General features: G+C 42.0%; 1 protein-coding gene across 4 annotated transcripts; it reads right to left on the minus strand.

Moving 5' to 3' along the window:
- Positions 1–311: 311 nt before the first annotated feature.
- On the minus strand, positions 312–11,321 carry tfap2c (transcription factor AP-2 gamma (activating enhancer binding protein 2 gamma)). Of its 4 annotated transcripts, none has more exons than XM_047584038.1 (8): positions 11,261–11,321; positions 7,405–7,866; positions 6,969–7,020; positions 5,761–5,832; positions 4,873–5,095; positions 3,510–3,628; positions 2,125–2,266; positions 312–1,918 (listed from the first exon to the last, which is right to left on the minus strand). In XM_047584038.1, exons 1-8 carry the CDS (start codon positions 11,288–11,290, stop codon positions 1,624–1,626), a joined length of 1,395 nt encoding a protein of 464 aa, XP_047439994.1. In that variant the 5' UTR covers positions 11,291–11,321; the 3' UTR covers positions 312–1,623. The 4 variants fall into 4 exon arrangements, with proteins under 4 accessions (XP_047439994.1, XP_047439993.1, XP_047439997.1 ...); XM_047584037.1 differs by lacking the exon at positions 11,261–11,321 and adding an exon at positions 8,484–9,424; XM_047584041.1 differs by lacking the exon at positions 5,761–5,832.
- Between the last annotated feature and the right edge of the window lie 862 nt (positions 11,322–12,183).

Here is a 12,183-nt window from a genome sequence, read left to right on the forward strand (position 1 = left end):
GCCGCACAACTTTAGTCATCACATGATGCACTTTTGAGGTCGGAGCCTTCACCAAGCCCCACAGCCTATTTGTGAAGCTGAGTGAGAGCAGATAATGATGGCTACTGTTCCCATTAGTTTAGCAGGGGATTTTTTCTTTCTGTTTGCCGTTTATTAATAGAAACATCATCCGACACATGACTTAACCATCATCTGTGAAATATTGCTGGAAAGGAGGCTGCAGAACAATAGTGCTATCCATTAACACACACACAAAAAAAAAGAATAAGTGTGTGTTTGTACGGCTTGGGCAACATCACTGACTCACTGGATCAGGCTTGAGGCTTTTGTTTTTTTATTTTTATTTTTTTTTCCTGAAACTTTGAAACAGCTTTTTTTTCTCCTTTTTTTTCTTCTTTTTTTTAAAACATATTTTCAAAAAAGTATATCATGCCCACTTCCTAACCTCTACTCGATAAAAAACTAACCCATTTATAAAACACATGGTCATAAAAAGTTAAACCGTACACCAGAATGATACCGCTATTTACACAAGCCCATTAAATTACAACATAAATTAGAAAATATTTACATCCAGGACAAGACACTGGATAAAATTCTATGTTTGGAATTTAATGTCTAATTAAAAACATTTCGAAAGAAAAAAAAATATGTACATTTACAAACATTCTCACAAAACTCTGGCGGGGGACTAAGTTGGTTGGTAGTTTGGACATTTTTTTTTTCCTTTTTTTTTTTTTTAAATACTAAGGATGATGAATACGTTGGTCACAAAACTGTTGTATTCTCACTGCCGTGTTTAAAAGATAGAGTAACAATGGAAACGCGGCTATGCCTGTAATCCACATGAACACTGAAGAGGCTTTTATTGTAGCAACTTTAAAGTCTCTGGTTTCTGACCGAGCACAGACTGACAAACCAATAATAGTCTTTTCTCATCCAGGCCTACACAAGTTTCAGATCATCTCCCAGGAACAAAGCACAATAACACTGGAGCCATTACGAAGTGGCTGTACAAATCAAGCACTAAAAAAAAAAAAAAAAAAAAAAAAAAATGTCCTTTGCAAGTCCATTGAGACACAGGAAATCAGTGGATTTGCCCTCAGACAGAGCAGGGGAGAGGGGGAAGCTGAGAGGAATTCACAGCCACAGCAAGTCATCTTGAAATGATGTCCTCTAGGGAGAGAAAAAACACAGAACGCTCTCTGTGTTTTTTTTTTGTTTTTTTTTCTTCTTTTCTCTTGTCAACAAAGTATAGGTCCAATGTTTGTATGATCAGCCCATTAGCAACTGTATAAAACTGCATAGTGGTTAGTGACATGGTGTGTATTACTCATTCACACAGAAGGCTCCCATTAAGACCGGTCCACAGCATTCACCGCAAACGCCAACACTGACTGCCTCGCAACAAAGCTGTGCTAAAAATCCTCAACTTCTCAAAAATATATACGGTTACAGTGCGAAAACACGTACACATTCACCCACAAAGTCAGCTCTCAAAATGACAATACTAAATATTGATTTAAAAAAAAAAAAAAAAGAAGTCCAAAAGGGGGCAGACAGGGCAGCAAGATTAAGGGACTCGGGAGGTTCTGAAGTTCATAGGGATTCTCCTTTGAGCTCTCATTTCCTGTGCTTGTCCATTTTGTCGGTAGATTTGCTCCCACTGTCTGAGGATCCCTGGGTGTCGCTGCCAGAGCTCAGGTACATCTTGTCCACTTGTTTGAGAGCCTCATTCAGGTAGTTCTGAAGGGAGGTCATAGCGGCGCAGATGGCCGGGGAGCCGAAGCCGTGAGTGATGAGGCTGAAGTGAGTCAGGCAGCCTTGGATTCCAGGCTCCAAAATCGGAGCAGGCCTAGAGTTTCCTAAAGGTGATCGGTCCTGAGTGAGCAGGTCAGTGAACTCCTTGCAGATTTGCCTGAGGGTAGAAAACCAGAATGAGGACATATGCCAACTCACTGTCACCTGGGAGAACAGAGCGTGGATAACACTGCATGCGGAGCAGGTAGAGCACAGCCAGCTTCGGAAATATGTCTAGACGTGTCAACTTGTCACATCCTACTTTGTTAGAAGTGTATGAATATGAATATGCAAATTAAAAACGGCCATTAAGGAGACACTTACTTGGCAGCAAGGAGCATGTTCTTGCGAGAGTTAACCTCGTTGCGCTCCACATGTGGCCTGCCCAGGTATTCGGCAATTGCCTTTGCAGGGAACTCAGTCTCGCACACGTAACCAAAATCTCTTGCTAAATGAACGGCTTCACCTAAAGGAAAAAAGTATAAATCACGATCAGGAAATGAAAAACACTAAGACATAACCACAGCATCCTTTGACACACTGGACACACGGAAGGTTTTATGCTAGCAACGCCAGTTCGGAGGTTTTATGCTCTAACATCGAGGCTCAAGAAGCAAAACAGTCCAGCTAGAGAATAATCAGCTGTGCTCGGTCTTCCAGCTCGAGGGAAGAAGAGCTAGTGAGATGAATATATTTCCATCTTGGTGGTGGTTTGACTTGCATGGTCATAATGGGTTTATGTGGATAAATGCTAGCAGAGGGTCCCCAAGAGCTAACAGCACCACTTATTGATAGACACGCACATCACTTCAGGATCCAGGCAGCTATTCAGAAGCACAAGCTTTAAGGTCATCTGGCCCTCCTGGCGGGCCGAACACAAGATAACAAGGCTTAATTCAGCTTTGAAGGTCTCTAAATAACACAAGCCTCCGGTCATCCTGCTGCACAGAATCATCAGCCCATTTATAAAAATTAGACGTGTGGGGAGCGAGAGAAGGGAAAAATATTCGACTTCTGCCCGGCAGCGGGGAGATGTGATTGCAACGATACTGTGATCACGATGAAGCATCAGTATCTTGCTAAGCTATAACTGCTTATGTATGAAGGTGTCGCTCGTCATTCCAACCACAGATAAGAGAGGCCGGAACCTTAAATTAGATGTCTAAAGCTTTGTGATCAGTTGACAGGATGTAAAGATTTAAAAGAATAATTAATCTAAGGTGTATCTTTGTATCTCACCGCTGTGACAGAATTAATACTGATTATTATATTATATTATAACATATTATTTCAGGTCTTACTGTGCACCTCCATTACTTGGTAACTTCACAATTTTAGTTTAAAATTAGCCCTTGCCATAATCATTGCAATGCTAAAGTAAAGTTAGACTGTCTTGAAACATTAGCTCATTTGTTTCTAAATTGGAAAGAATCCCCACGGGAACAAAAGAACGACCAACGTGGAGGTGACGAGCTGCAAAGTGAACCCGAGTTTCTCGAGTAAAGACGTCCAAAATGCCTTTTAAGTATTTCCACAATGAATGGAGCTTAAAGATTGTCTTAACACGATGTTCTGTACTTAAGACGCGCATGCCATGCCGATGAGGCCGACGTTCCCACATTCTCACACTATTAGAGCGACATTCCAGTCAGTGCAAACAGCAATTACACCGGAGAAGGTGCTGTGCGCTACTGAGTGACATGTCATACCTTCTACTAGTGAGGTAAGTAGAGTGACGTTGGCTGCCTTCCGTCTTCCTGCAGGCAGATTGAGTCCGATTTTGTCCAGCTTTTCTCTCAGCGAGCGGCCTCCGTTTTTTGACTTGGCTCTGCGGAAGGAAAAAACACACACACACAAAAAGAGTCATTCACAGGTTATGAAGAAAACGATTAATGGAGGATTGAGAATTGATACACGAATTACACTGATTTTTTTTGTTTTTTTTGTTACGTCGATATTAATATTATCTGTTTAATGAAATGAAATAAATGGATCTCCATGGGCACATATCTATCAGATGCTCCTGCAGGTCTCGTGCAGCACTTCAGATAACGAACAAATCACACAAGCTGCCTCCCTTGACCTAAAAAACACTGAAACAGTTGATGCTTCCACTCAAGGGGCCGCGCAGAGACATCACTCGTACTATGTACGTATTTGCAGAAGCTCTTAAAATCCCCACTTGCCATGCACAATTCAGTTTTACGCATGACTGGCAGGCAAGCTCTCCCTCTCCGTGGCGGGTGAGAGAGGGAGCATCTTTAGGGGGGCATTTGTGTACGAGTGCCCCCACCCCTTCACACTCCCCTCCACCCGGTCCCTCTACTAACGATCCCCCTCCTATGGCTATATGACCTACTTAACATCAACTGAGACTGTGCATGTGTGTATGTGTGTGTGCATGTCAGCATTAAGACATGCACATGGGAAGTGGCAAACGTGCACTCCCAGTACAAAATGCTCTGGTCAGGGGTGCGGAGGACGTACCGTAACCTCACAGTCCCTCAACAGACTGCAACACAAACATGTGCGCCATAAGGTCAACTGCTCTGACATGCTCCGACACAGATAAACCTATGCATGTAAGGCTACCGGCGAGCGCGTACGTACACACGCAAAAACACACCCACGCGGTCTTTAGATTGGTGCTAACTGTGTTGATGTAACCTATCCCCAAAGGAACCGCCGAACCAAAATTGCAGACCACACAAAGAATGTCACGAACTTTGCAAAAAAAAAAGGAAAAAAGAAAAAAACGATGAGCCAGAACAACTGAGCCGAGCTGTGCTTTTAGAAAAAGGCTTTCCCATGGGCTGCTGAGCTTCAGTCTGCAGATCACTGGAGCTACAACTCCACAGTTTGATGATGATTCATATCTGAGGCCATCAGACAACTCTGTCAAAGGTTTTAAGATTTATAACTGATATACTGATAAAAATTACTTTAATTACATTTGCATTATATGCCCATCGTTTTGTGAATGAGTGGCACTGTGCTCCTTACGTCTTATGTTGAAGACTTTTACAAACCACAGGGAAGTTGCTGTTGCGTTGAATGAGTTTGAGCTCTGACCTGCGTAAGACGCCTCCCAGGAGCGATGCGTTGAGGCACTCCGGGGGTGACAAACGCCTCTGGACTTCAGCCACGGTGACCTTGTACTTGGATGTGGAGCTCAGCAAGGAAAGGCGCCCCGGTACGGAGCAAAACACCTCTGTGGGATTTGACACCATGCCCAGGAGGGACTCTTTCTGGAAGGGGAGGCCCAGTGCGTTGCCTTTAGGTAGAGTGACAGGACCTGGGGTGGGGGGGGGGACGGGGGGTGGTGAGGGGAAGAAAACTCTGAGTAAGCTGAAGAGCAAAGAAATGCAACGGAAGAGAAAAACTGACTGTTGAGGCAACTCAGCGGCAACAGTACATGCAGTATATGTTCATACGGCCTGCGCGTTTTTTTTTTTTTTCCTGTGTATGTACCTCAGCTACGATCTTCATAATCCTTCCTGTGCAACAGGGTATGCGTGGTTTCTCGATCACAAAAGTGTGTGTGTGTGTGTGTATGTGTGTACAATTCTGCGCGACTGCTGTGCGAAAGAATGCAAGACACAACTGCTGACGCCTTATGGAATACAGTGTGGTGTTCGGAGCGGCTAAACAGCTACGATGCCCTCATGCGAGACACCATCCACAAACAGGCACTCACATACAGACTGCCCCTCATCTGAGATACAGGTACACCTCAACACTGCAAACGGTCCGCCCCTTGCGGACTCTTGGTGTTCTGGACAGTGTGATTTCATTTCTAACGCGCCTAAGTTTGGAGTGCATTTACTTCACAGATTTAAAGTTTTTAACCAGAAAAAAAAAATAAAAAATAAAAATAAAACGAAAAAGCATTGACAGCCATCAGACAAACAAAACAGCACAGCACACTACAATAGAAAACATAGCTATCTTCATCCTCACCAGCAAGAATGCCCCCCTGATAATAAGTCCTCTGTAAGCGATCAAGGTTCCTGCCACCTCGTAGTCCTAATACTGAGACAGAAATCACAGAGTCACGTAAGTACTTTAATTCTCCTCTGGGGCATATGGCTGGGAATGACATGCCATTGTTTACATGTGGAAAGCCTAGATTGCCCGTGGTGTGCCCTTGAGCATGGGAACAACATAATGGGCCATCACTGATGCAAACCGGTTGGTTTATTGTGCTGTGCAAAAGGCTTTCTGCTTGTAATTATGGTATAGTCATTTTTAGTTTTTTTTATTTTTTTTTTGTTACAAGCATTGCTTTGAAAGGGAAAAAAAAACACAACAACTATTTATTTGCAGAAACTTAAACACATTTCCTTATCTGCAATCTAATTAAATGAACGAAATGAACACAATGTTTCTTGGGCTGATCTTTCACTTTAAGTCTGCTTAATGGAGCCCTGATGACAAAACAGAAGGAAAACGTTTCTCCCTCAAAACAGTTCATGTCTCAACAAATTACTAAACTGTCCTTCACATGCGAGCCTAATGCCACACCCCGCCAAAAAGCTGGTTCTGCAGAGCCAAACACAGCTTCAAGATCAACTCATAATTTCCTGTTAACGTGAGCAGAAAAGAGCTGCAATTGCGAGCTTAACCAGCCTAAAGGTGATCCAAAGCTTTCCTGTTCTCTCGCAGTCAACGCCGAGGCTGCGAGATTGCTCAATTTTCATGTCATGTCAGCTGTAGCCTGCCGAATTTGAAAGGGATCAGTTCTTTCCCACTGGGCACCCATTCAAGCACCTTCACCAAGAGAATAGGCCGAGGATCACATCAAGCTTAGATAAGTGCATCTCATGGCTACGAGGATTAGCACTGTGTGCAGTGTGAGCACAGTGCAAACACGAGACTCCTCCTTTTGCTGCACTCTCACACTGAGTGCCCTGACATGCCACTATAAAACATATGACATTTCCAAGTAGTTAGAGAGTAAAAAAAAAAAAAAAAAAAAAAAATACAGACTTTACAGTAAATTTCCAGCCCTTGTCAGTAATTACTGCATCTTTAGATGTAGCCTACGAAGGCACGTGTGGCCCTGGCAGCATTTTCCTATACACAGGCTGTTGTTTTTTGTTTGTTTTTTTTCTCTCTCCCCCCCTCTCTCTTACAGTTAAATTACTCATAAATACGGAGAAACTCACCTTTTTTAATGACTGTCTGATCTGCCATAATAATACTGTGGTCATCTACATGCTGATTAGAAGGAAAAAAGAAAGAAAAGAATAAGCAATAAGAAGACATTTGCGTTGTTTACAATAAAACAAGAATAATAAGCTCATGACATTCAACATTCCTCTCCTTCTCTGGCTGTTTTGTGCAAAATAAATCAAAAATAACAAATAACATAATATGTCACGTAACATAGAAATATAACTGCATTTCACATTGGTTTTAAAGTGCACTTTTAGTGTCTTTAATATGATTATAAGATACGGTGTATGAACTAACTGCATGACTGCATGCTTCATCCTAAATCCGGTAAGAGTTAATAAATACGCGCATGCAACCAAGCCCCTGCCATCGAGACATCTGCTTGCCTTTAGAGTTCAAGTCGCATAACGAACCAAATCCACTTACTTGAACGTCATCCAGTCCGTGTCCCATTTCGTGCATCCCCATGTTGTCACCGATAACCGAGGACTCCAGGCCGTGCGTGTGCGGCGCCAGCAGCTCCGGCCGGCGGAACCCTTCCCTCCTCACCCCGGAGGAGCCTCCCTCCAGGCCCAGGATCTGACCCGCCAGCCCGCTCCTCCCGTGGCCGCCGAGCCCCTCCTGGCCCTGCCGGCCAGGCCACGGTTGCTGCTGGTTCGACGACGGCGACTGGTGTATGGAGTTGATGTTGAAAGGGTCGCCGAGGTGAGAGTAGGGGTCGCTGGACTGCGGGTACGAGATGGGCTGGTAGGGAGGAGGAAAGTACGGGGGCTGGAAGTCCGAACTGGCCGAGTGCGAGAGTGAAGGAGACGGGCTGTAGAGGTGCTGACTGACAGCCGGCAGGTGAGGCAGCCGGGGGTTCCCATTGCTGTTGCCGTCGTGCCTTTCCTGAGGGACAGAAGAGACGAGGAAGCTTAGAGAGATGCCAACAAGATGGCAGGTGATAGTGACTTTTGTCACTCCAGGGAATTTGGCGTAAGTTATTGGCTGGCATGATGTCTTCTAAACATGGAGAGGAAAGCTAACTTAGCATTTGATATGCACACACACATATATATATATCAGTACCTGTTTTTTTTTTGTTTGTTTGTTTTGTTTTTGAATATGTAAAAAAAAATAAATAAATAAAGACAATAATTGTGCAATTTATTTCTTTTAAATTATTATTTTAAAATTACTATTATCATTATTATTATTTTAGTGGCTCTAATTTAGAAATACAAATATAACAGTCAATAGATATTTGTATATGTTTGAATATCTGTCTTTGGAAACAACTGAAAAAATGCAGTTGGGTTTTGATTTTCGTTTTCACATCTGACCGTCGTTGCAGCTTTTTCCACTTTTCCTTTTCATTTTTCTTCTCCTGTCATTTGCCCGAGCAGAAAACCGTATTTTTATTTTTTTTTTTTTTAAAGGACCCCACAGTAATTACTGTTGATAAACTGCAAACTTTTGTGTGATGCCACTCTGCGCCCACTTCACCTAAGTTTATCTAAACTCACCTCACAGTCATCCTCGTATTTCACGTTGTCGGCTAATTTCCACAACATTCTGACCAAGAAAAAGCCTCCTCCTTACGAAAAAAAAAAAAAAAAGAAAAAGAAAAACCTTCGCCTGCGAGTTAATCCAGGTATGAGAAAGTGAGGCGCTTCCTGGTGATCATGAACACGTTTGTTTCTCGGCTGCGGCGAAGAGGCAAAGTTGAGAGTGGCGGCTGGACTGACCGACTGACTGACTATCCGAGCAAAGATATGAGTTTCCACAGCCGCCGAGAGAGAAAATAACCGTTGTCAAGCAATATTCCCCCCCTCTCCGGTCAGCGTGCTCCGCACTTCTGTTGTGAAAGTGAGCAAAACTGGTGCATAAGAAACTCGACTCCCTCTTATGGACAAAACGGCGATGTTCAGTCTTCTTGGCGCAAACATGAGAACTGTACTATATCTGCACAGGCGCTCGTGGTGGGCGTCGCCCGCCGCATGATGTCAGCGAACGGAGGAAAATGAAAATATTGCTGATTGGCGGGATGATGGTCCAATCACAGTTCGGTCCGTCTGCACGCCGTCTTTTGTCTGTGAAGTGTCAGGAACCCCGTGAACTTTAAAAGGTTATGGCTCTCTTTGCTAGTGAAGCCTCTCACCACCAACTAATTTGCTTTATTGTTTTTTTTTTTTTTTTTTTTTTTTTTTTTCCATCTCGTCAAGTCTCATGAGCATCTTAAACACAGGTCATTTATTTTTGTAGGGCGTCGTGTTTCTGGTTCCTGTTGTGTGTGTTACGAACTGAGATCTGCATATGTACACATTGCGATCAACACCTCTGGAGTTAATGCAGTTGCAGTGACGTGTTGCCATTGCCTACTCGATGAGGTTTTGACGGTCTGGTTATTTGTCAGTTTCGTTTTTCGAGCAGTTCTATAATTTTGACAGTGCTATCAGATAATAGAATAGAATTACTTAATTATTAAAGATAAATTACATTTAATTTAAGCAAATAAGTAGGTTTAGAAAAGCTTGTTATTTACTCATGTTTTAGTGATTCTGCAAAGGTTATTATTAATATAATTGTATTTAACCAGATTATTATCTGATGTATTATTATCTTTATTATTATGACTGTTATATTATTATTGGTGGTATTAGTAATCGTAGTATAATTCCCTTTTATTACAAATACCTCTAACTATATCCCTAATGTGCTTATCGAAATGACCATGGTCAGTTTTATGATCTAAAAATCTGTTGTTGTTTTTTTCTTTATTCATACTTTGTTTAACCAAGATAATGCAAGTCTCTAGTATGAAAAGCTAAACAGAATAATAGGTATTCAAACAGGCCCATGACATTTTAATGTTGGTGTTTCACAGTGGTGGTTAAGTGCTCGTTTCAAACCACAATAAGCCCCGGGGGCTTAGCAGCATCGTTCTCCCAAAAACCTCCAAAGCTCAAAGGATCTCAACAAATAGCTCTTTCTTAACTTCATTTACATTTTTTTGTTGAGCTTTCCAGTGCCAAAAACAAGGCGACTTTCAAGCTTTGATATTCATCAAATCCTAAAATAGCATCGGTGTTTATTTTCTTCTTTTCTTTTAAATGACGCGTGTATTATGTCTGACAAGTGTGTCTATTTTATTTCCGTGCGTAAAAACCTTTAAATCCAGCATTATGAAACGCACCCTCGCTCGACGTTGTGATCTTTTGGAGCTGCCTCATGACTTGGGTTTGCATCTTTTGACAAGCGTGGAAATAAATGCCAGATTTTAATTTGTGAGCTTGGTGGACAGACTTTTGTCGTGTAGGATAACAGCCTGTGGCGTCCGTCCACCCAAGCTGTGATGATCTGCAGACTGCGCATGGGAACAACGGGACGTGGACGACTGGGGATTATCCTTTCTTTTTGTGTGGGTGTGTGTTGTTCCTTGGCTTGTTGTGATGCGAAGCTGAAATGAAATACTCTCTGATTAAATGTTAACGTTGGAACCAGCACAGGACGGGCCAGAATAAAGTTAGCCACGCTTGGCCGGACGTTGATGTCCTGAGACCGATGCTCATCTTGTCATTTTAATGACAGGGGCTGCGGTGGCAACCGGCTCAGCTGATGTCAGGTGTATAAAGACCGAATGGAACCGTGCCAGGAAAAATTAAAATGTCACAGAATTAATGAGTGAGATATGTTTTGTCATACATATTGATTCATACAACGCAATTTAAGAAATAGGATGTTTGTTTGTTTGTTTTTTTTTTTTGTTTTTTTGTTTTTTTACATCCACGATGCGCCTTTTATTGAATATCAACTTCATCTGCCCCAAAGATACAACTATATATTGTTCCATAGCTGTACATTAGTGGATTCTGTTTTAATTGTTTGTTTGTCTTTAAATGTGTACGCTATATAAATATATATATATATATATTTTTTTTTTAAAAAAAGGAGAGAAATGATGTTGTTTGTAGAAACAATGAAATAGAGAAACGGTACCTGGCCTGGCTATTACTATTTTATTATAAGTCCTGCTATTTCTGCTTCAACTGTAAACAACATCGTTTATAATCCAGTAGCCCTGAACCAAATTACTCCTAGTTTTTGTGAGAATAAGGCAGCCCCGGCCTTACTGACATTAATCACGGGTTACTCCAAAGCGCACTCGGCGCTGCGCGATTGCAAACAGGTGATTATGTCGGAAAGTAATAAAAACAAATATAGGCCCAGCAGCCAAAGCGATAAACACGATGCAGGTTTAGTGAAAATGAAATCAGCCGTAAAAGGAAAATAGGCAACTCACCCTCCAGTCTATCCTCTCCAGTACAGACATCTGCAAGGCTCCAGTCGCAGCAATCCCACTGAGACGCAGCGAATGAATGAAACCATGCGAGTTTTACATTGCTGACTTCACCTGAGAAACACGCAGCGCGCATGCGCAGTCCACTTAAAAACACCTGAGCGAGAGAAATCAAAATAATTCGGCTCGCTCCACGATGAAAGCTCCCGTTGCTTGTGTCCTATATGGAGCAAACATTAAAAAAGTTTGGGGGTGAGAAAAGAAGCGCACGAATGAATGGAAGACATCATATATTTTTTAATGATAATGACGATAGTAATAATAATGACAATAATAATAGTGCGTGCTGATGACTCACAAGATTAAACCTATATCCAAGAAAGGTTTATAACTAATCTCATAATTATCTGCCACTGTCGAGTAAAATAGAGACAGTGTCACAGAGGCTAAGGTTTAAGAAAAGGTGAAAGAAAACGATGTGGGGAAAATTCAAGATGAGGTAATTCCTCCCCAGAGCCGCATGGCCCCGGGCTGACCAAAAGAATCTGCTTTCAAAAGCCATCGAAGCTTCTTAAGGCCGAAAATGGCTCCTGTTATCTGATCTCTCCTAAACTTTAGCTTAACTAATGAACAGATCAAAGTGTCTCTGCTATGCGGTGGAGAATTTAGCTTACACATGTTGTTCTGAGAAAATAATCGCGGGCTACACCTTTTGGAATGTGCAAGTTGACACCTGAAATAAAAACAGAAACAGAAGCAACGCTTTTTTTTTTTTTTTTTTTTTTTTTTTTTTTAATTGCTTAAAATCTGAAATGAATTTCAAGATATGAGAAGCGGGGTGTGTGAACCGAGAGGAAAAGAGCAGCTGTATGAATTGTGTGGCATTTCTTGGAAAAGACATAACTAGGTATAATAATTAGGTACGA

The sequence above is a fragment of the Mugil cephalus genome, chromosome 4 (assembly GCF_022458985.1).
Source record: "Mugil cephalus isolate CIBA_MC_2020 chromosome 4, CIBA_Mcephalus_1.1, whole genome shotgun sequence".
NCBI lineage: Eukaryota > Metazoa > Chordata > Actinopteri > Mugiliformes > Mugilidae > Mugil > Mugil cephalus.

Bases quoted from the DNA above. Each gene is read 5' to 3' on its own strand.
- tfap2c (XM_047584037.1), bottom strand. From the start codon at position 8,531: ATGTTGTGGAAATTAGCCGACAACGTGAAATACGAGGATGACTGTGAG. The intron at 7,867-8,483 runs GTGAGTTTAGAT...TCTGTCCCTCAG, and splicing joins AATACGAGGATGACTGTGAG to GAAAGGCACGACGGCAACAG. The intron at 2,267-3,509 runs GTATGACATGTC...TTTTTCCTTTAG, and splicing joins ACTTACCTCACTAGTAGAAG to GTGAAGCCGTTCATTTAGCA.